This window comes from Drosophila serrata, unplaced genomic scaffold (assembly GCF_035046125.1).
Source record: "Drosophila serrata isolate PLE 108 unplaced genomic scaffold, ASM3504612v1 contig_184, whole genome shotgun sequence".
NCBI lineage: Eukaryota > Metazoa > Arthropoda > Insecta > Diptera > Drosophilidae > Drosophila > Drosophila serrata.
Genome location: NW_028257082.1, coordinates 6,351,080 through 6,374,364, shown reverse-complemented (window position 1 = coordinate 6,374,364; position 23,285 = coordinate 6,351,080). Strand labels below are relative to the sequence as shown.

General features: G+C 41.5%; 1 protein-coding gene across 3 annotated transcripts; it reads right to left on the bottom strand.

Moving 5' to 3' along the window:
* Positions 1-67: 67 nt before the first annotated feature.
* On the bottom strand, positions 68-22,347 carry LOC110191776 (uncharacterized). Of its 3 annotated transcripts, XM_020962725.2 has the most exons (8): positions 21,602-22,347; positions 15,008-15,087; positions 8,317-8,402; positions 7,966-8,229; positions 4,599-5,190; positions 2,370-2,615; positions 2,006-2,162; positions 68-1,917 (listed from the first exon to the last, which is right to left on the bottom strand). In XM_020962725.2, exons 2-8 carry the CDS (start codon positions 15,060-15,062, stop codon positions 1,818-1,820), a joined length of 1,500 nt encoding a protein of 499 aa, XP_020818384.1. In that variant the 5' UTR covers positions 15,063-15,087; positions 21,602-22,347; the 3' UTR covers positions 68-1,817. The 3 variants fall into 3 exon arrangements, with proteins under 3 accessions (XP_020818384.1, XP_020818393.1, XP_086684649.1); XM_020962734.2 differs by lacking the exons at positions 15,008-15,087; positions 21,602-22,347 and adding an exon at positions 8,652-8,790; XM_086828523.1 differs by lacking the exons at positions 15,008-15,087; positions 21,602-22,347 and adding an exon at positions 8,638-8,773.
* Positions 22,348-23,285: the final 938 nt, after the last annotated feature.

The window sequence follows — 23,285 nt, the reverse complement described above, 5'->3', positions numbered from 1 at the left end:
TTCCGGGTAGAATTTTAACGAGGACTCCAAACATAAAGTTAAACATTAAAATGAAACTCTTCTTACATTTTATTTTTAAAATATTGCATTTTATTTGTGAATAGCACGAAGCTGTGGTTGGTGGTGTTTGGCGGTTTTTGTGTGGTTGTGGTGGCTTTTTTTGCTGAAATTTTTGTCACATTTAAGACTGGGTTTAATTATTTAATTTGCTTCGCATATTTGACATCTACAATTAATGACAATGAGTAGGACTTTTCACGGATTTGCATTCTTTGAACATCAATAATTTTTACTTTAACTTTACGTTTACTCTTGTAAATATTTTTGTTTTGTTTTTGGTTTTGATTAAACTTTCTGTGAACATTTACTGAATAATGCTTGTTATTATTGTATATCGGTTATCGCTATGTATGTACTATGTGGGCTGTGCACAGTCAACGAAGTAACTGGGGGCTAAGGTGAGCTCTCGATCTGAAATCGGAGCAACTGGCTGCTGGAGGGGTCGGGGGAGGAGCTACTGGTAGTCGATCGGATCAAAATTCCTTAGCTTGAAGATTTATCTCTATTCCAATTCCATTTTTTTTCGCAGTGAGTTGGAGATTCTAGCTAGACTCAGACCAAAGACCCTTCCCTACCATCCATACATTATCCCTAGGTGCGTGTATATATAATCTGACTCTGAATCTGAATCTGAATCTGAATCTGTATCTGAATCTGAACCAAAAAATATAACTCTCTAGGCGATCGCTGTTGCTTTCGATGTTCTGAAACTTTCCGTTCTAAAACTGAAACCGAACTATCTATCATATCTATCAGCTGTGGCTCTGGATCTGAGGGGACTCAACGTGGATTAATCAATCTATCAATTTATTAATCAATCAGGCAACGCAAGCTGAAGGCGGTGGGATCTCTCTGATCGGGGTATCTATCTCAACTGTCTCTATATATCCCTCTAATTTTATTCATTTTCGATTTAAGGTTCTAGGTTTAAGGTATTGGGTTTCTTTCCGACTTCCGATATTCGACTTTGTCTTCGTTTTTTTTGCTTTTTTTGTGGCTGTTAAAATACTTTAAAATTATTGTATTATCTCATTAATTTAGTAGTTTTGTTTGGTTTAATCTTAAGTTAATATAGATTTAAGTACACACACATATATACATATATATGTATATATATATCTGTATATGCTTGTATACGTGTTCGTATGTATTGTATATATATATATATATATCTTTAATGGTACTCGTGTTCTTGGGTTTCTGCATTCGCATTCGCATTCGCATTCGTATTTGTGTGTATATTTAGTTAAAGTAATTTGTTTAAAGTAATTGCGTTTACATTTATTTCTATTGAAGTTGCTCTCTTTAATTTGACACTAAATTTAGGTTTCAATTTGTTTAAAGTTTAAACTCTGTTCCATTAAATCGAACATTTTGTTTGTGTGTTTAATTTTTGCTTAGATTTTCTTTAAGTTTTGTTTTATTTTGCATCTGTGGAAATAAAACATCGCATTGCAAATATACGCTCCGTTTATTCTCTGTAAAAAATAAAATCGTGTAGCACGAGCTCGAGATTTCGCTCGGATAAGTTCACAGTTAGTCCCTAAAGATCGGTATATAGCCTTACTAAGTGGAAAGTACGCCTCAACTACACACAAACACGTGTCGTCGTCGTCTAGTAAAACTTGGTAATCTCCTCGAGATTCGCTTTTCCTTGAAGGGTTAGATTGCTGGCCTTAGAGCCGGCATAGGCGGGGCAGGTGGTAATCGGTCAGATTGGTCTATCTGGGCAGCCTCAGGTGGAGCAGGTCACTGGGTTAGACGCCCTGGGCCAGGCTCTCCTTCGGCAGCGCCAGGATCGGCTGCTCCACGCCCTGGTGCGGAATGATGAACGGCGAGGTCAGCATCTGCAAGGGTCTGCAACGGAAAGCAATGAGTGCCTGGTTCCCTGTGCTCTCGCATCTCTCGGAGAACAGGGGGATTCTGTGGGTCAACGGCAACTCACTCAGCGAAACTGGCTGCGGTGACCATCGGCTGGCGGACCGAGTGCAAAGCCTGCGAGTTCTTGGCCCTGGCCAGCAGACTCATCACCGTCCGCTTGGTGGGATTCATTCCGGAGCGGGGAACCCCCAACAGCGGTCGCTTCCTGCCCAGGCCGCCACCTGTGGCACAAAGAGAGATAGGGTAGAATCGAAATTAAAATCTCTAATTAATCGTAATCGTAATTAAGCAGGAAAGTAGAAAATTGCTAGCATTTTGTGACTCCACAGAATGGCATGGCATGACTGTGTGCCCATGCACTGACCGTGATTAGCAGTCACTGGAAGCCACGGCTTCAGCTCCACTCTACCATCCACTTCTCCACTCACCTATGTTGATGGTCTTGACGTTGCGCAGCGCAGGATGCAGGAGGGCGGCACCCGGTGGCTCCAGAAGCGTTAGCGCGGATGCGGCTGCCTCCCCATCGCCGGACAACTGCAACGCACTGGCACTAGCCTGGTTGGTGGGCAGGCCGGCCATGGTGGCCCCCACTCCGGTGGCCGGCTTCAGGAGTCCTCCGATTCCAGCAGCTGTCAGCTGATGCTGCAGTGCCACTGCCATGGCTGTGGTGTGCACTGTGGATGGATTGATGCCGGACAAAAAAGGTAAAGAGGTGAGAGGCGGTGAGTGGCAGCAAGAGGATTGCATTGAACAATGGAAGAGTGGGACATGAGCTCCAGACCAAGTAACACAATGCCTTTTTAGATTAATTATCCCCTCGGTATCGAGATTATATTGATTATTGTGGTTCAATTTGGCCAATCAAAGGGTTTAAATGAGAAATCTTTGTAAGTCATAGAAAACTATTCATATTTTCGAAGTATTAAAGTGAATAAACAACATTTCCAGTTCCTAATTTTGTTCCAGTTTTATGAAAATCGGAATACCATATATGTAATATAACTGTCAGAGAAACAATTGTTAGATGTAGAGGATCAATAAGTACCTTTCAACAGTAAGTAACTATGATCAGTATTTAAGTATGAGCAGTAAGTATCTATGACCACTTAGTATGTATGATTAGTTACTAACTTTGAACACAAATAAACAATGACTTGCACTTTTTGTAACACAACACATTTCTGAGACTTGGCCAGCGGCAGTCACTTCGTTCCGGGGATGTTAGAACAAGTTGAGAATCATAAGTACAGATGTGAGAAATTTGTTTTGGAACAAATTTAAGAACAAGCTATGTGAATGAAACTTTGCAGTTGATCTTCCATATAGTTTTACAAGTTTATAAATCGGAGCATGCCAAATCGGTGGACTATATATATACATATATATAGCTGACATAGGAACAATCGGACGATTTATAGAACTATGATCAGTAAGTAACTATGACCAGTAATTAACTATGATCAGTAAGTCTCTATGAACATTAAGTAACTCTGAACAGTAAGTATCTATGACCAGTAATTATCTTTGACCAGTAAGTATGCATGACCAGTTACTAGCTTTGAACACAAATAAACAATGACTTGCACTTTTTGTAACACAACACATTTCTGAGACTTGGCCAGCAGCAGTCACTTCGTTCCGGGGATGTTAGAATCAGTTTGGAATCATATGTACAGATGTAGGAGATTTGTTTTGGAACAAATTTAAGAACAAGCTATGTGAATGAAACTTTGCAGTTGATCTTCCATATAGTTTTACAAGTTTATAAATCGGAGCATGCCAAATCGGTGGACTATATATATACATATATATAGCTGACATAGGAACAATCCGGATGATTTATATAGCTATGATCAGTAATTAACTATGAGCAGTAAGTAACTATGATCAATAAGTAGCTTTTTTAACACAACACATATCTGAGACCTGGCTGGCAGAAGTCACTTCGTTCCGGGGATGTTAGAACAAGTTGGGAATCATATGCTCCTATGTGCGAGACTTGTTTTGGAACAGAGAGCAATCTATTTGAATGAAAGTTTTTGTTCTACATAATCTTACTAGTATATAAGTCGGAGCATGGCGAATCGGACTTTATATAGTGGCTTACAGCTTATTTCTGGTGGACTGTACATATGTATACATATATATAGCTGCCATAGGAAAAAAATTATAACTCTTCCAGTTTTCAAAAGATTTTCATCAAATCTGATAAGTAGCCATTATATATTAATCTAGATTTTGGTGAACAACTTTATGAAAATCATATAGCTGTATAGAGAAAATATTCTATAGAGAAAATTACGAAACTGTGAATGTAAAACTGTAAATGTAAAATGAGTAAAATAAAAGCAGGCATTACTTTATTGTTTTTTAACATAAATATAAATAATTTATATTGCATTAATTCCTAGTGCTCGAATTTCAATGTGCAAGGTTATATATAATCTTCGGCGTGCCGAAGTTAGCTTTCCTTTCTTATTTAAAGTTTAAAGTTCTTTTAAACACACAATAAAATCCCCCCTGGGGTAAAGCTGTAATTTTCTTGACTCCCAACTGGAGCTGGATTATGTTCATTGGCCTTTCAGTGGCTGCCGTAACTTCCAATTAATAGTCGAGCTCCCAGCTAAGCCACTGGGCAGCCGAAGGAGTCCACTTACATGCCGCCGCCGTTGCCGGAGTCGCCTGTCCGGAGAGATGCTCCCCGCAGGCTGCCGCCGCCGCTGCACTGGCTCCGCCATGGGCCTGCTGCAGCAGCTGGTGGAAGTGCGCCTGGTGGCCAGCGCCGTGGTGATGCTGCTGATTGTGATGGTGTGCCTGCTGCTGCTGCTGGGCCTGCTGAGGCTGCTGGTGGTGACCATGGGCATGGGCTGGGTGCAGGTGGGCGTGATGCGGATGTTGGTGCGAATGCGGGTGCTCGGAACTGGTGGTGCTGATGCTGGTGATGCCGGCTATGCCCAGGCTGACGCAAGTGGGCGAGCATTCGAGCTTGTCGACAGTGGACAGGCACTCCATGCCGCTGGCGTCGACGTCCGATTTGTCATCGTTGGACGTGTCCATGTCGGCCAGTCCACCGCCCAGACCACGCCCGCTGCAGCCGCTAGAGGAGGAGGTGGTGGCGCCCGCTCCCTGATTACTGGCATTGATGGTGGGACTCTGGGAATCGTCCAGGGAATGAGCGCCCAGCGTGGGCGTGGACGTGAGAGCCTGCATTTCCCACATTTGCTCCTGGCGGATGTCGTCATGGTAATCCTGCGAGTTAAAAAAGAACAAACGAAGATTTTATTTTTTATTATTTAATTGTCCACTTCACAGAGATTTATGGGTTTAATTATAGAAGTAAACAAGGAATCAGTTTTGGATGTATAACCTTTTAAACATTGTATACGTCCTTAATGAAAACATCGAGTACAGAAAGCCTTTGTCTTTGTATAAACATTATATTAAAGTCAATGAAGTAAAATCCTTGAAAAGATAGACTTAAAGGTAGGACACTTCAATGCAACTATCTGAGGACTGGCATTCCCTTTCGGGATTAGTTGTGAACGCAGAGAAACACCTCAATCGAGCAATTAAATTTAATTCACGTTTCTCTGGCCGACGTCGCCGGCGCTTGCAATAAATGCGAATTTTATTGGATGTCAATTAAAAGTTTTGTGCGCAGCCACGTTTCGTGTGTTGTTCGCGGCACACCCCTTTGGGCGGATTCCGTCCTGGCCTCCAGGATACACACATTTGGTTTACGGATGGAGGTATATGTATCTGAGTATCTGAGTAGAGAGTGCTTAATGCAATTATGTGGGTGGCACTGAGGTGGGTGTGGGTGTGCGTATGTGATGCGATAGATACACGCAGGAGTACGTATACAGGAAATGCCAGGCCGGTGGATACACATTTCACCAACCCCATTAACCAACTAACTCGTTTATGAATATCTCTGAATTTGCAACTGAATCGCACACAGCACATGTATCTATTTCCTTAGATTTTACTACCCGAGGAACTGTCGCAAGGGGCGGTGGATTTTTTTATGGCACTGTCGCTGGCAAACATAAATCCTGATTGCAAATGCCATAAACAATTTCCCGCCAGGTGGCTCAGGCTTAAATGTGTCACAGATGAGATTTGCAGGGACTGCCAAGCCAAGCCGCACCTCAAAGTAACCCCAGCAATTTATCTAAATTGAAACAGTCTCTGCTTTCTGCACCTCCGTATCTTCTCCCCCTATGCTCGAGATATCAAATAATTTCTATGCAAATTTTCGTCGTGTGTAATCAGATCGGAATAACTCAGAGGGAGGAGAGGGTCTAAAGCTCGTCCAGGAGACAGTTTTCATGTTGCCAACAGCTGCCAGTCAAGGGTCGACCAGGATGTCAATATATTAGATTACACCCGGGGCCCCAACTTGGCATCATTCCCTCTCTCCTGCGAGGGGAGATCCAGGCTTCAAAACAATGCCTCATCACGTTGGGAGGTGAGAATTGAATTTTGTGGCGAATTATACATAGATCAAAGTGAAGTCTTAAAGCATAATTTGCAATAAGCAGGATACATTGTGCTCATTTATAATTCCGAGTATCTCACGGATGTGCGGGTGCTGCAACTGGGCTACGAAGTGTCCCAGATAGATGCCCTGGCATTCCTTTTAAATTGTTCCATGTCCACTGCCCACAATTCTGCTTGCATCTTAAAGGAGATGTATAAATAAAGTATGCCGGCGCCGGGCAAGTGAGGATGATGCCCAGGACGTGCCGTGCCGTGCGGTGGTCCTTCTCTGTATTACGGAATCCCCACATCCCGGTCTGTTGGCTGCAGATAGTAAACGGTTAACATTTGTGTCTCAAGTGGAGGAGCGAGCTCCAAAAGGCAAGTTTGAGGGGGAATAACCAAGTTCCCCTCACACACGATGGCTCCGCAAGATGGCGATGGCGATGGCGATGGCGATGGCAATGGCGTGTCGAGCGCCACACAATGGACAGAGGAAGATGCCAGCCAAGCTTCCAAGCCAAGAGGAAGTGGCAAAAAGGGAGTGCCACAGCCAGAGCCAGAGGAGTGGGCGTGGCACTGTCGAGTGCAAGTGGGGTATGGGTGGCAAATGTAATTACAGCACAATGCAATTTAGTCAGCGAGCGCGGCGAGCAGGAAACCCGCCGCTGCATGCCACGCGAACACGGGGCAACACGGAAGCTGAAGTCGATAACGAGCACAACCTTGGAGTAGTACAAGTCCGCAGTGTTCCAGGACTCCAGGACTCCACCTACACTTACCAAACAGTTTTCCCATGACTTTCGCAAATTCGCCTTTAATTAAAGTCGTCAGCGGGTGATGAAAACTTTTGTAAAAAAAAAAACAACATTCTTTTCGAAAGTTTACGAGAAAATTCTGGTTCTTAAGCATGACTTTGTAGAAAATATATTCTTAGGAAAGCTAACACTTTTGAAATTAAAAACAAAATCTTGTTTTTATAATTAGCTCTAGTTAAGGTTCAAGGGTCTTAAGTTTTGGTAAAGTTCTTTTAGTTTCAGCATTTTGTCAAGAATTTTGTTAAGGAATTTAAGAATTTAGGAATTGTAGCAACTTTTCTCAAGCAAATTTAAATAGCACTTTGTTTAAAAATTAACAGTTTCTTAACTAAATATTATAAACTGTTGTTAAATCTTTTAAAGCAAAAGGGAGATGGATAAAGATTAATTTTCTATTATTCTATTAATTTGTTTTATCATTTAAGGACGTTTTCTTGTTCTTTTTTGTATTTTGATTACTCTAATTAACTTTTTCTTTGATATGCTAATTAGAAACGTAAACATTTTCATGGATCTTTTTTACAAGTGCACTTCTTGCTGCCATAACTTTAAGCTCCATGTCTTGGCAAACTTTAAGATGCTCATTTGCCTGCTGGCCATGGAGCTATGGCCGAAAACTTGAATCATTAATGGGTATTAAACACAAACAATGCCGAACGAAAAAGGGCCAGGCCAAGTCTTGTGTCCCATGTCTCCTCCCAAAGTCCCACAAAGGACGACTCACCGGAACCAGGAATCGTCGCACTTCCGCCAGCGCATAGGCAATCCGGGCATGGGCCTCCGCCGGAGCGGCAAAGGTCGAGATCTCCACGTGCAGGTCCTCGAAGAGATGGGCATAACGACTGTCGCCGCTGGCGCGGAGCTCCTCCTCCTTCCGCCGGTCCCGCATCGAGCCGCGTCCCAGCACGGCCATCTTGCACATTGTGTCCTCCTGCAGCCGCTTCATCGAGTTGCCCTTGGGTCCCAGCAGCTTTCCCACGAAATTGAACTGTGTCGCGGCCGGACAAAGGGAAATGCAATGAAAATGTTTCTCCACCTTTTCCGTTTTCCACGGTTTTGCGAGTTTTCCACTTACCTTGGGGTGATCTCGCACCGGCACCGCCACTTTGACGGCCACCTTCACGGGCTTGTCGCGTGTGATGTCCAGCATTTTGAGTTTCTCTGCGGGAAGGCAAACAGGGAAATGCATTCGACTTAATGGGCGTGTAATTAAACGTGTAATTTAACTTTATGGTGGGTAAGTTGCAGGGTCAAAGGGGTTAAGAAATTGAGCAATTTAATAGCCGAGTTTCACTTGCAAAAGCCTTTTGCCTGCTTCTAGTGCCTTGCAAATAATATATAAAATGTAAGCAATAACAAATGGTAGTTAGACTTTTCCCATAAAAGAAATAATTACATTTTCCTTTTTACCTTAATGCTCAAACGTGTAATTTAATACAAAGCTGAGTGAGAGCGGTAACTTAAATAAACCAAGAATATCCATTGTATACAGTATTTGTTTTATTGAAAATAAAAGGCAGTAGAGCGTAAACATGTTTGTAAAGAAATGTGTTTTCCAAGGGTAACTGGAATTATGTTATGTTATTTTGGAATTACGTTTATTACATTTTCATGATTTAAAGTGGCAGGTAAAGGTTACTAAGAGAAATATAAAACAGCAAATTTGATATCCCGATCTTAAAATACATCGTTTTTGTTAAACCACATACAAATATATCAATTTGACTCAATTAAACGATAATTAGGTCAAGATATTAAAGCTGCAAAATGTTACAGAGCTTAAACAATAATTGTGGGAAAATAAATGACTAAAAGAATTATTAGTAAATATTAAAGTAAAAGTAAATGTACCTCATTCGAAATGAATAAATTTATAAATTTACATGTTGAATTAAGCCTGAGCTTGTATAACAATATTTTAAGGAGATCACACCTTTGTGAATATTGTTTTTCAAATTAAGAGATATACATACATACATGTTTGTGGGATAAGTTTTTCATATTGAATGTCAAATCCCATTTGATAATAAATGAAATATTTTCCATTTGAATTTAAATTTCATGAATTAAATGAAACAATTTCCCAAATTTATATACTTTTTGGTGAGAACTAAGACCCTTTTCGTTTTCTCCTTATCCTTGTTGAAATAAATGTATTTAATGTTGCAATTCAAGCACTGAAATTGTGTGAAACTCCTCGACGTTGCCTCCATTCATTTCCTGAACGTTATTAGGTGAATAAAACTATATATACATATATACCTCACTCTAGCCCCACACTCCAGTGTTCTCTGCGTCAGCTGCCCTCATAAGTATGCTACTGTTGGCGAGTTCATCGGATTATCTCGAGCTGACTTGTGTCACCTACTCACACGCACACACACACACACATACAGAGATCCTGCATCCTTTGCACATTCGCACCTCACCGTAAATTGTATCTGGTATCTCGGTATCTTATATCTTATATCTGTATCTTTAGCTGCCCGCAGCAGACGCAGCGACGTTTTGTAAACATTTGGCGGAGCCTTAAAGACAGCTATGGATGCGACTGAGGTGAGTCCTTCTCCTGCACACCTGCCTTTCCCATGCTCTCTCTCTCTCTCTCAGTTTCAGCTGTTTGTAACTAATTAAGCAAAATGCTTTTGCACACACACACAAACAAATACACACACCAAAAAAAGGGGCAGCGGGTAAGTGAGGGGGGACAGCTGGATAAATCTGTTGACAGGCCCAAACATGAAAACATTTTTGTTTGCTCTTCAGCTCAGGCTCAAGTCTTGGCAAGGACTCACGGGGACACAAACACAAACAGGAGGCGAAAGCGAGAAAGACACACACCATCTCACACCTTGAGACACACCCACATGCACAGACACAAACGCAGGCACACACGCAGAGGCATCGTCACTCATTAGCAGGCGAAATGGCTTTCTTAACACCTTTTGTCGTTGCCTTTTGCATGGAATGCAACATTTGCATGCAACTGAGCCCGACATCCTGGCTGTTTTCAAGCTAAAAAATAACTGCTTAATTGGGTAACTTAATAATTAATAAATAAATAATGAAGAATAAATTTGTATATTCAATATACAAGGCTTTAACATGACTCTATTACAACCACAAGGACTTATTGAAACAATTGCAATGGCCCCCGGGTATTTGTTTTCATTTACAAGAATCCTATTTACTTTTTGTCAACTGCAGGACACCACTGGCATCCCCGTCTGGGGTAGCTGCCCCACCTGTCTTCCACCTGTTTACCACCTGTAAGTCCCATCCAGACCCGCTCCTTGCAGTTGGCCCTTTGCTAGTGTCTCCACGGCAGTGCCTTGTCAGTGGCAGGCAACATGCATAAGTAGCTGGCAGTTGTCAGCAAAAAGCCCTCTGATGGACCCTATCCAACCAGGTGAGAGGTAAGTGAGTGAGTGAGTGAGTAAAGGAGAGACACAGGTGCTATTTCGGGAAGTAGGTGAAAGCGCCAGATCTGTGTTAATTGTTTGGCATTGGTGCCGTCATAATATTTATGCTGGCTCAAAAGGGAAAACAGATATCTGCCCCTGGGAATAGAATTCATCCTGCTGCTTGATTAATTACGCTCATCAGAGGACGGGCGGAGCTAGGCTGCCTAAAAGGATATCCGTGTTATAGCTCTGGCCGCTTGTCCCACAGAAATTAGATTAATTTCCATTTCATTCAACATTGTTTGTACTGATTATTCGAGGGGAAAAGCCAGAGTCAGAGTCAGAGACAGAGCCAGAAAATGTTGTTGTCTTGTTGTTTTTCCCTCGGCCCGGGGACTTTTCAATTAGCGCCGTTTCAACAGCAATTACATTCGCCTGAAATAACTTTTTACTTTAATAAATTTCCAGCGTGGCGAAATGCCTTCGCTTTTATTTGAAATAATCTATGCATATTTGTTTTAATTAAACGATATTTTCACAATTGTCGTTGATGCGGTCCATTGTGGATCGAGTTCGTTCGTTTCATTCGTTTCGTAAAAATAACCTTATCCATCTTGAATTTAAAGCGTCATTAATTGGTCTTTTACACAATGATTATGCAAATTTATTGATTTACCTTCGCCGCATGAAAAAGCAATAATAATGATAATAATTACTTTTCGGTCACACACAGCAGCCCTCTTCTCTTTTCTCTTTGACAATAATTATACCAGCATGGAGCTGGAACTTTCTGTTCACTTTTAGCCCGGTTCAATTTGGCAACGATTCAGTTGTGGACTCTGGTTTTGGGCCAGAAGGTGCGAGCGAATTTGGCCAGCGCCGCCTAATCTCCACTAATTTATGGCCAGCACGGCCATTAACGTAATTAGGTATGCATTTCAGGCCACCTGGATTTCCGCACCTCCACTCCTCTGCTTTTTCCCCCTCATCAGGCGAGCTGTTGCAGCGGAGTCCTGGCAGCAGAATCCTGGCAACGCTTCAAGTTCTGAATGGGGAAGCACTTAGCTAAACAGTTGATGGTGTAAATCAGATTTAAATATCAACCGGCCGCAGCCACAGGACATGGGACATGGGACACGGACTTTAGCAACTGACATTTCCTTCCTCTTTTGCTTTGGTTTTTCCTGGGATTCCTTGGCATTTCCTTCAGCTTCCTGCCTTCTCTTTCCCGCGGGGCAGGTTGCTAAACATTTGCCCAGTCACTGCAATTGTTTCCGTTGCCACTTTTTGTTGCCGCTTTCTCTCTGTCTGTGTGTGTTGGTGTGTTGTTTGCCAATGGCCGATGCCAGTTGCCATATTTTCCGTATTTTCCTTTTGCGCGCCGCCTTCGTTTGGCCTTTCCGGGTCATTTGCTCGTCCGGAAAAGCGGAAAACACTGTCCTGGCTGGCTGGCTGCTGCTGCTGCTGCTGCTGCTACTGCCTTTGCCTACTCTGGACTTTGGACTGTGGACATTTCTTTAGTCGCCGCCTTGGGGGCAGGCACTTGAGCCAGCACCCTCGACCCCCGCACTGAGCTGGAAAATGCCTGGAAAAACCCTCTTCAGAGCGATGACGCTGTCTTGGGCATGATATATAACCCTTTTATTTTCCCCCAGCCCCCTGGCACCTGCCTGCACAGAGAAAAACAAATTTCGACAATATCGCCGGTGTCACCGAATGTCTGTGACAGAAGTCTGCGGAGATTTGGAAACAAAAGTTTTCGGAGCTTTCGCAAGTTTGACACAAAATATACTTATTATATTTCTTGGCTGCTACTTTACACTGTCTCGGGGTTTCTCCACAATTCTCTAGCGATTAACAAAGGAGAAAAGGAAGAACGGAAGCACGTGGAGGAGACGTGATTGTTTTGTAGTTGAGATTGGAGGTTTAGGGTAAATAATGTAGCTAAGGTATTTCTGACTACCTTGATATTTGGAATATTGTCTAATTTAAATCTTAATGTTACTTTTAAATAATAATATTAAAATCCTTACTTAATAACATTAAACAAGGACTCCAAGTGCTAAAATCTAAGCCCAAGTCAGTCAGTAAACAGAAGATTAAAATTATTTCTAGTCGACCAAATTCATGAAATGTGAATTGCTGTGTATCCATAAATCATAAATGAAATAATGCAAATTTAATTTAAATAAATTTATGCATACGTTTAAAATTGAATAACAACCACTGCATAACATTTCAAGCTCTAATGACATCATCAATTATTTCTACAAACACTCTTCGATTATGAATACACTTTAAAGCTTATGTAGATATATATTTTTCACTGTGTGGCCTCGGGCAAAGGTCACGTGGGAGTCAAGTGTATGAATGTATATGCGCAAATTATTCAATTTCAAAGTGAAGAGATTTGCCTTTTCCCCAACCATTTCCTATCCTATCTTGTTTCCTCTCTCTCCCCGAATCAAGACTGACCGGTGGCCATTTCAATATGGCCCAAAGCGGCTGCCAGTTTAATCAACATTTTGTCAGTGTTAATGTCCTTGGCAATTTCTCGGCTCGTGGCCGAACCATTGATGGTCCATTTAAGCGATTTTCGACAGGACACCAACGATGATACCTCCCTCCCACACTCCGCCTGGGGGTTTAACATTTCCCTGGGGACGGATTACCACGGAATGCGTCTCGTTAGCCGAAACAAAAGTAAAAATAATCATAAAAAAAGAGAAACAACCGAAAAAAAACCAGAAAGAACTCAACTTTTGCCCAGAAGCTTACATGTCACAGGGGGTGATGGAGTGGGTTTTTCTGGGAGGTCCTGGGGATCCTGGGGATGCCAAGGATGCTGGTATGAGATGGTCTAAACATCCGCCGTTGCCTGCTTTTCCCTGCTCTCGCCCTGCTTGTTTATTATATCCCCTTTTTATGCTCATTTCTCGTCTCTCCCCGGCGACAATCTGTAATCCAATGTTGGCATTCTTTTTTTTTTGGCTTTTTTGTTTTTTAAAATTTCCAGTATTGCTCGGATTAGATTCAAAGGCAAAGGCAAGGCAGCTACAAAAGTCAGCTTTGATGGATATATCCCAACGCTTTCGCATTTGGATTCCTCCCCTTATTTTGATTTCATTGTATTTCTTTGTATGAGCACAGGAGCCTTTAAAGCTAAGCTGTTTCCCAGAGTTTAGAGTCGAGCTGAGTTCAAATGAAAGGCAAAGACGACAAATAGTTTTGTTTTCGCACATGACGTAATCGACTGCTGTGTGTTTATGATTAAATTTTTTCCCCCCAGGCTCTAGAAATGTATGTGTTTGTTAGCTGTTCTTTTTGCCGCTGCTATCGGTATCAGCCAGTGTGACGACGACAGTTTTTACGACGAATGCCAGGATGCCCGCTCGCTTTTATGTCCTTCCTTAACTTTTGCGTAAACAAGTCGAAAGTCGAAAAGGTGGAATAGCTGGGGAAAAAAAATTCACAGTTTTCCCGCACCCTTGGAGCAAGGGGTTTTCTAAATGCCCTCCGAGCAAATACACATGGAGGAAGGTGGTCTGATCTGGTCGGGTCTGGTCTGTCCTGTGTGGATAGGACTAGGACTAGGACTAAGCATTGGGATGGGAGAGAGGAATGACATCCCGAATAGGTTGGTTAAACAGAACCTTGGTGGTGGCTTCTTCATCGTTTGCTCTGTGCTCTGTTTGGCTTTTCCACGTTCCAGATTCAATTCGGACTTAACCGGGGATATACTCTGCATTTCGGAACTATAAGACAGTTAAAGGGAAAGGAGAAGGTTGGTGCAAAGAAAGGATATAATCGTAAAAGAAAAAGATTCAATCACTTTCTATCGAAACTTTGAATCGGTAGATAATCACAAACTATTTGAATGTCGTTCCTTGGGAATTCAACATTACATTTTATTTTTATTGATATTTGAACGGATAAATATCGGGAGTGCTATAGATTTTAAATACTTTTGAAAAAGTATCTGTAACCATATTATAAAATGTAATGTTAAAATGTAAAAAAAGATTTCAATAACCCCGTGATCATAAGTATAATTAAAAGAAATCTTTACTTTTTCCTTTTTCAAAATAAAAGTAATCTACCATTTAAGTTAACATATGTACCAATTTACCTAGGAGAATTTATGTAACTATTATTCACTTAACAGAAACTTTAGACACAATATAGTACAAAATATAACTATTTCCCTGGAAAATCCCCCCCTGAGTTGAGCTGTGGCTTTTTTGGTTAGGTTAACACTTTGTCAGTATGGAATCAACCCTTCTTTGGATATCCTAAACCGTCTCAAGCAGTTTTGTGTCATCAACTGACAGAAAACTCCCGGCAATTATATAATCCACATACCTGAACCTTTCAGGGACCTTTCCTCGAGCGCACTTAAGCCAGCTTTAGCCTCCATCCTTTGTTGCTTTTGTTGCGGTTGACTGCAAAGTGAAAGAATGTGAATAATCTATATGAGCATGTAATAATAGTTTGAGGCCAAAGGGATTTCGTCCCTTTCAAGTTTTCAGCTAAGCCAGTGTCCCACACACCCCCCCCCCCATTTTGAACAGGAGCCACCCTCCTTGAATCCTATCCCTTCCTGCGAAGGCCCCCCGATCGGAGGCCGCCCATCAGCCAACATCTTGCGGTAAGCTCGTGTAAAAAGCTTAAGGGAAACTTTGTAAAAATTTTTATCATAATGCAGCTGACAAAAACGCCCCAACATTGTAAATACTTATGAAAGTTGCGAGCTGCGGGACGTGAGAAGGGGGAAGGGGGAAAGAATTTTTTTTTCCCTCAAATCTGTTGATAAGTTCCATAATGAAATAAGCCAAGAGCCAAAGTTGACTAAGGCAGCAATTTTTCCGCATATCCCCGAAGACAATCGAAAGTTTGCCAACCCCGTGGAATGAACTTTTGTGCGAATCTTTATGAATATTGATTGCGACAGCGGTGATCTCTGGCCCTTTTGTATCTTTATTTGCGGATTGAGTTTCAGTCGAAGCTTCCACGGATGTCAGAGATGAACACTCATCCTTCTCCACATTTATCCACATTGGCGAAAGCCAAACATTGGCCCCATTTCGAGTGTCATGTGTCGAGTATCGGTTTCCCCTTCTGGCTCAGTCAGTAGTAAATATTGCCGACACTGCATTCAAAAACAAACTAAACTCTGATGAGTATCTTTCCAGGGACAGAGATGGGCACTTGTGTGACAGTTGGAGCGTAAGTGGTGACCCCGATCCTTTGTGCTTCGGGGGTTATAATTGGCCAGCACGGCCCATTAAATCACGGAGAGAGCATCAGAGCATCGGGGCAGGGCGCCCCATTCAGGATCTCCGTCTGGGCATGAAATCATAAAACCTGAAAGAGTCGTATAATTTTCAGTGCCATAAAACACTCAGTCACGCTGCTTAATTGCCCCTCAAGATGATTTGAACTATTTGTCTCGCTTTTCGGGAATTAAAGCCGAGTCTAGAGTCTCGAGTCCTGAGTCCTGAATCCTTCGCACCTGGCCAGAAATTGATGGATGCCCCGATAACGACTTGGCGGAAGTGGGTTAAAGTTCTTAAAATTAATGACGACGCTCAGGGCGTCCCAAAAATCCAAAAACTCTGCCAATGTTTGCCTTTGTCTTTGCCTTAGACCAAGTCCCTGCTGTTGTTGTTTCTGTTGCTTTTGTTGTTTTGGTTTTCCCGGGCTTCTGGCTGTTCAGTTTCCCCGCTTTTCGCCACTAAGTTTGACGGATTTGTGCGCAGTTTCAGATTAATGCTGCGATTATTGTTTACCGTTGGAATTACGCACAGTGGGGTCGAAAAAGCTATTTGTTTATGTTCGCAAAGTAAATGTTTTCGATAAAGCTTAAGATATTATTTTGGTTACTAATGTGTGTTGAATGTTTAAATTTTAAATGAAAATGCGTTGCATATTACGCCTGAATTTATTGAAAACTGAACTACATCTTAACTAATCTTTAAGTTGTTTTGGTTATAGATATTAATAGTCTTTCCGCCTCTTTTTCTTTATAGTGTTTAATTTAACCGCTTAGGCTTAAAAATTTACATAAATTGAGACTGAAACATAGATAGACTATATACTATAGAAAGACTATAGATCAAAACCATTTTGTCAGAAGACAAGTACAGCAATGGTTATATAGAAAACGGGCTTCGATTTAACTTCAAAAACTCCTCAGTATATTTCTTGGATTTCAACAATTGTATATAGTATATGTGCATAATTTATTACTTTTACTATTTATAATGCCTTTCCAGAGAATCCCCTTAGTGTTCCTTGAGAACCTAGGTATTATAAATTCCCTTGCCACATTTTAGTAACTCTTCAACGTTTCAACTCAAACAGAGTCTTAAACATAAGTTAGTTTAAGAAATCACTCTTACTTTGGCATATATATAATACATAAGCTTCTAGGAACTCTATGTGCTCGCTTCTCAGCTTTCAAGCAGTCACGTATACCTTCTCTATATTTTTAACCTAATTTCAGAATGCCCGCCCAGCTTATGCCACTGTGCACTGTGCGACTGCCTTGTGTTTCTTATGCAAAATTTAACCCAGTGTAGAGTAGGTCGGTTCACTCAGTCAGTGTAGTCGGCGGGTTGATGGGTCGTCGGAATGAAGGGTAGCTGGGCTCTGGATGGGTCTGCTGGGCTGGGTTGGGCTGGTTGGGTTGGGTTGGTCGCTTGGCTGGTTTGCCTTTATTCCTTGCCGCTCCTCGAGCGCTCCTCGCCTTGTCTTTGTATAGCTCGGCACGCACGATTTAAGGATAACGAGGATGGAATGCAGGAAGCGAGGCAAATATTTACACAGTTGGATGATTTAGATAAAGAAGACATGAACATGAACCATAAAGCGAACGCAGAAGGCGACAGTGGCTGGAAAGGAGCGAGGAGCGCGGAGCGCGGAACGAGGCGGAGACATCGGGAGGACAGGGAATAAACCCGGGGACATTATGGAAACTGGGACGGACATTATAAGGGGATAAAGAAATTTGAATACAATGAAGGGGATTTTGGCGATAGTCGTGATTGCCGAGCGCGGCACTTCATGAAACATGAAATTGTAATCCAAATTAATGGCGTTATCCTGCAGGAAGTTCCGCTTTGCAACCCAGCCCCCTTCTATTTTCCTCAAATTAATACGTCTTCAATCTCCCCTCCCCGAAGGCCAATTGTCTGGCAATCGAAGACAATTACATTGCCAAACAGGCTGCCTTTGATTTAAAGTCCGATATGTGGCATATTTTACCTGCTTTTTGGTATGCAGAGCAAGGCTCCACCTGGATAATTTATTCAAGCGAATATTGCAGTCACAGTCAACATAAAAAACGTGGAAAATAAAAACCAAATGGAAATGCAAATACATACAACACAAACAAGCTGCCACACACACACACACACACACACACACAGGGTGAGAGAGGAAGAAAGTGTGTGTGTTTCTGCATTTCAACACCACCCCTCTCGTGGGGATGATGGGTGGCTTTCTCCCTTTATAGCATATATCCTGGCCCTGCTCGCATCCTGCAGCTCATCCTGCGAAATGGGCCCACTTGAATTCTGTATCTGCATTTTCCACAGCTACGTGTCAAATCCGTCTAAAAGCCGAAGGGCCCAGATCTGCATGTAAATGAATGTATAACATATTTCAGCAGATTCGCACAACATTTGAATTATTTGGGCATTGTGTCAACATTCCGGCTTTCATAAATCCCAAACCCGTTCCGGATCCCGTGCCATCCTGTGGATGCAGGATCTGGAACCAAGTGCAGGCATCGAACCTTTCATCTTCTTTATAGAAAGATGAATCCATCTTTCTATAAACCCCTTTTTCTTGTCTTGTGTATTTGCTTCCCCTGAATTTATTTGACCAGTTGGTCAATATGAAAATGCGAAAATGAAATATTCAAAATGCCTCAAAGCCAGGGAACAGCGGGGTACCAGCCCCCAAATCAAGTTCCAACCCAATCTCAATCCATCTATCCACCATTTCCACCCCCTTTGACGTGTTTGCCTCCTAAATACTAGAGGAATTCCTGACCGGAAATTGTTTCACAAGCGTTGGCCAATTAATTTCAAAAAATAATGGAACCATTTTTTTCCCCTTTTTTCAGCGGGAAAGGATACACTGTTGTTGCTTCGGGGAAAAAATAGTGAAACCAGAAATTGTTTCATGCTGCTGTATACATTGTATCAGATCGTTTGAGGCGCTCTATATTCAATACAAGCAATATGGAAATATGCGTTTTGAGTTATTGAAAAAAATATATTGGTTTGTGAAAAAATTGAAACAATAAATCAGCTTTCGGGCATATATTTTTACGTATATTTTTGTATTCAGCAATAAGGTGAACGCATCTTCCCATGGTTCATCTCAACCATAAAGTATTTACAAATAAATGGTCTATTAAAAATGTCTTATAACTTATGACTTAAGCAATTAAGATAGTTTTAGTTAGTTTTATTTTGAACCTGGTAAATATTTTAAGCGAATGCAAAGGAAATAGGAAAAAAGGTTGCAACTGTTTAAATATTTTTATAAAATATACGGTTGTTAAATGTAGAGGATCAGTAAGTATATTTCAACAGTAAGGAACTAGAAGCAGTAAGTATGATCTGTAAGTATCTATGACCAGTAAATATCTATGAACATTAAGTAACGATCAGTAAATAACTATGAGCAGCAAGTAGCTCTGAACAATAAGTATCTATGATCAGAAAGTATTGATGTTTGATCAGTTACTAACTTTGAACACTAATAAACAATGACTTGCAACTTTTGTAACACAACACATGTCTGAGACTTGTCCGGAAGAAGTCACTTCGTTCCGGAGATGTTAGAACTAGTTGGGAATTATATGCATCATATGTGCTAGATTAATTTTCGAACAAATTTAAGAGCAAGCTATTTGAATGAAACTATGTATTTATTCTTCTATATAATTTTACTAGTATACAAGTCGGAAGATGAGGAATCGGTGGACTATATATATGTACATATATATAGCTGCCGTTGGAACGGGCGGAAAATTTGAAAAAAAAAAAATATAACTCTTCCAGTTTTCAAAAGATTTTCATCAAATTTTAAATATATACATTATATGTTTTGTGCTAAATTTTATTAAAATCAGACTACTATATCATACAGAGTTTTGCATTTTCGATAGTTAAAATGGAGGAAAATGCAAAACTGTGAATGGAAAATGTAAATATAAATAGTATAGGCAAATGAAGTGAACTCTGGCATTACTTAATTGTTTTTTAACATAAAAATATTTAATTTATATTGTATTAATTCCTACTGGTCGAATTTCAATCTGCGAGGGTATAAAAACTTGTGCGTGCCGAAGTTAGCTTCCTTTCTTGTTTCTTTTAAAATTAATTGGTTGACCTTTTCGTAGACTGTTGACTTTCCAAACTCTGTCTAGTACCTTTTAAAGACCCCTTTCTTCGAGTGCACAAATATATAGAATTGTATTTTCAACTAAAATAACCAAGCATAGCTAGAGAGAGAGCGGGCGGACTAACTGAGCTGGATAGCCTCGAAGAATTTGTTTATTTAATCGACTGCGGGCAGAGTCAAGCCGAAGCTCAGGCCCAGAGTACCCCCAGCTCCGGTTTCAATACCAGCTTCGACCTGATTTGATCTGGTGATTGCACAGTCCGGAATGGGCAGAGAGCCATTAAAGTGCCATTGATTAATCGATGTGGTTATCAGAGCCACATAATCGGATATCCCGCTGCGCTGCACACACAAAACACACACGCTGGCACACTGGCAGTGCATTTCAGAAATTGATTTATGCGGCGGGTGTGCATTTTAAATCTGCCAACTTTGGCACGGTCAGTTTCAAACATTAATCATATACACCTAATCTCGAATTCATGGCCTTCTCCCCTTTCTAATGAAGCACAAAAATAGTTATGTCTCCCCCGGGTGAGGGAAGGTATCCCAGTTAGCCAAACAAAGTTTTTCGCTTTTAAGCTGGACCTAACCCGGCAAATGAAAACAAATTCATAGACGTGTCCTAAATATAATACAGGGGGACTCCACCAAATATTCAGTACATACACACATTTATATTTATATGTATAATTTAGCCGCAAAAAGTAAAACTTTTCCCTTTATTCTCGTATAAGTTGTCCGCAAAACCCAAAAAAGGCAATGCCAAAGGTCCTTTCGCCCTCGCAGGCATTCCTTCATAAATAATTTTATGATTTCAAATTCCATTTCCCCATTTTCTGCTCGACCATAAGATGGTTTCTCCCAGACTCTACTCTCGGTCTACATCTTAGTTTTGAGGTTGAACCTGCTGAGGTTGAGGTTTAGGTTGAGGTTGAGGTTAAGGTTCAGGTTTAAGTTGAGGTTCTGCTACCGAAGTAACATCCACAGTTTCAGTTCCCAGGCGCATTGACTTAATAAATTAGTGTTCATCAATAATCATCTGTGTAATAATTTATCAGAATTTGTTGTATTTGGCGCAGGTCTTGGCGGAAATCACCAAATAAATGGCTTTCCACTCTATTTCCGCTCCCCACTTTCATTTTGGGCGATGAGAGTGAGATAAATCAAAAGCAATTACATTCATTCATTCTCGTTTATATGACTGCCTCCCTCCTCATTCCCACATCCCCCAGAATTCCATTGCCATTCCCATTCCCGTTACCATTCCTTTTTGACCTGCCTCTGGGGGAATTAGCCACGTCTGCCTTGGACCATCTCGGACACACACATTTTCCCCGCTGGCTATTTGTATTTCTGCTTTGGCAAATATACTGCCATCGAGCCGCATTCCAGGTGAATAATTCAGTTACTTTGCTGAGCCGTAATTAAGTTGTAACAGGTGTGAAACAGCTCCCCCTCTACTCAGACCCAAACACACACATTTCATTTACTGTCGAATGTGGTACGTGAGCCCCAACTTAACCCAATATTTACCTAGTTAAGACGAAATTATGACCAGATTCTCAACTCAGCTCGACTCAACTCAAGTCGACTTGGCTAGACCTTAATCCTGGCTGATGCTGGCGGCACACATTTGTCTCAATTTTCACAGTCACTTCAATTTTCACTTTGCCAAATGACAAATGCCCGCGAGCGCTTATTTCATTGCTTATTCATACGCCGTAAACATTTCGCACGGATCCACGGCGCGCAAATTCATTGGCGCCTGATTAAAGATGCATGCCCAAAGGTGCGGCGCCTTGTTTCGCTTTTAATTTCGGTCTCGCCGCGTCCTGCGGCCCGTACTAGAGCCCAGGGAGATAATGTCATCCGATTTTGGGCTCCCCCCAAAAATACCACAAGGTTCCAACTGGCACTCCGCAGACACCAGGCCACAAAACGACACCGGGAGTCGAGCTCAGCGGAGGCAATGGCGACAACAAACTTTCACTGCTCCAAAAACGGGGAGTCAAGTTGAGCCGAGTGGGAGCTGGGCAGACCGGAGTGGAGTGGAGTCCAAGGGTGGCCGTCGTACAGCACTTGACACAAGATAAACAATTTGTCTCTCTGCGCCGCAAAAAAAGTCGAAATGGGCAGCTTGGCGCCAAACACCTGCAGGTGGTGGTATATATGTAACTCTCTAGCACAAAACCGATCTTCGGGGCAACCGCATTCCGGAGCTGGTAAACCGTTCCGTTAAGAGCCCGACGCGCAACTGATGGGAGCTACTGGCAGCTACTGGTTGTGGCTACACGGGAGTCCTGAATCTAAAAACTGACAACTGTGGATGCTGATTCTGCGCAAGAGCATCTCAGCAGAGAGCATACTGGGAACAGTGTTCCCTCTAGGACAATGCAGGCCAGATGTTATGTCCCGTGTGTTGGCATTTCCGTTATACTTCAAATTGCAGGCTGCTCCTGCTTCTCATAATTACTTACGGCTTTGGCCAGCGATTAGCCAGGAGAATATCTTGGATGATTGTTGATGGTTCAGTCTCGGATGCTCAGATTGTGAGCTGCATTCCATGCTTTCTTTTGATGATGGTTTGCATTTTTAATATGCTCATTATGTGGAGTTAAAAATTGCTTGGCTACAGCACTTGTTGTAAGGTAGAAGCACTAAGCTTTAAGTATATCAATATAATTTAAATGTTAATAAATTCAAAAAGAAGTGGAAAAGGATCTAAAAAGCATACAAAAGGGTATTTAAACTTTTCCTTTTTCCTTAAAGGATAACTTCAATATGGAAAAGGATCGGTAAACAAAGGTAACAAAGATATCTTCCGCATGAGTCTTAAAAAAATATTACAATTTTTATTAATATATTAACCTTATACGTTATCCAAAATATATAAATTTATAACACCTTAGAAAATGTATAAATTAATCTTTCTTTTTATTATTTTAAATCAATCAAGCCTCGGTCCCCGTTTGGGGGGTTTCCCTTATTCCTACGATTTTAGGGTCTTAATCCCATAAAGCAAACTTTGAAAATTGCTTTTAATTCTAAATTAAACAGATACCGCAGCATCTCTCTTTATCCCAACGTAACATTAAGTTCTTATGTATAGTAAGCAAATTCGCTTTTGCCCAAACAATTGCATAACTGGCGAAAAAGAAAGAAACGCTCCAACCACATGCAAGAATCCCATTACGATGGAATCGATCGATCTGCTACC

Bases quoted from the DNA above. Each gene is read 5' to 3' on its own strand.
- LOC110191776 (XM_020962725.2), bottom strand. From the start codon at position 15,062: ATGGAGGCTAAAGCTGGCTTAAGTGCGCTCGAGGAAAGGTCCCTGAAA. The intron at 8,230-8,316 runs GTAAGTGGAAAA...GCCGCGACACAG, and splicing joins CGGTGCGAGATCACCCCAAG to TTCAATTTCGTGGGAAAGCT. The intron at 2,616-4,598 runs GTAAGTGGACTC...ATCCATCCACAG, and splicing joins TCCGGCAACGGCGGCGGCAT to TGCACACCACAGCCATGGCA.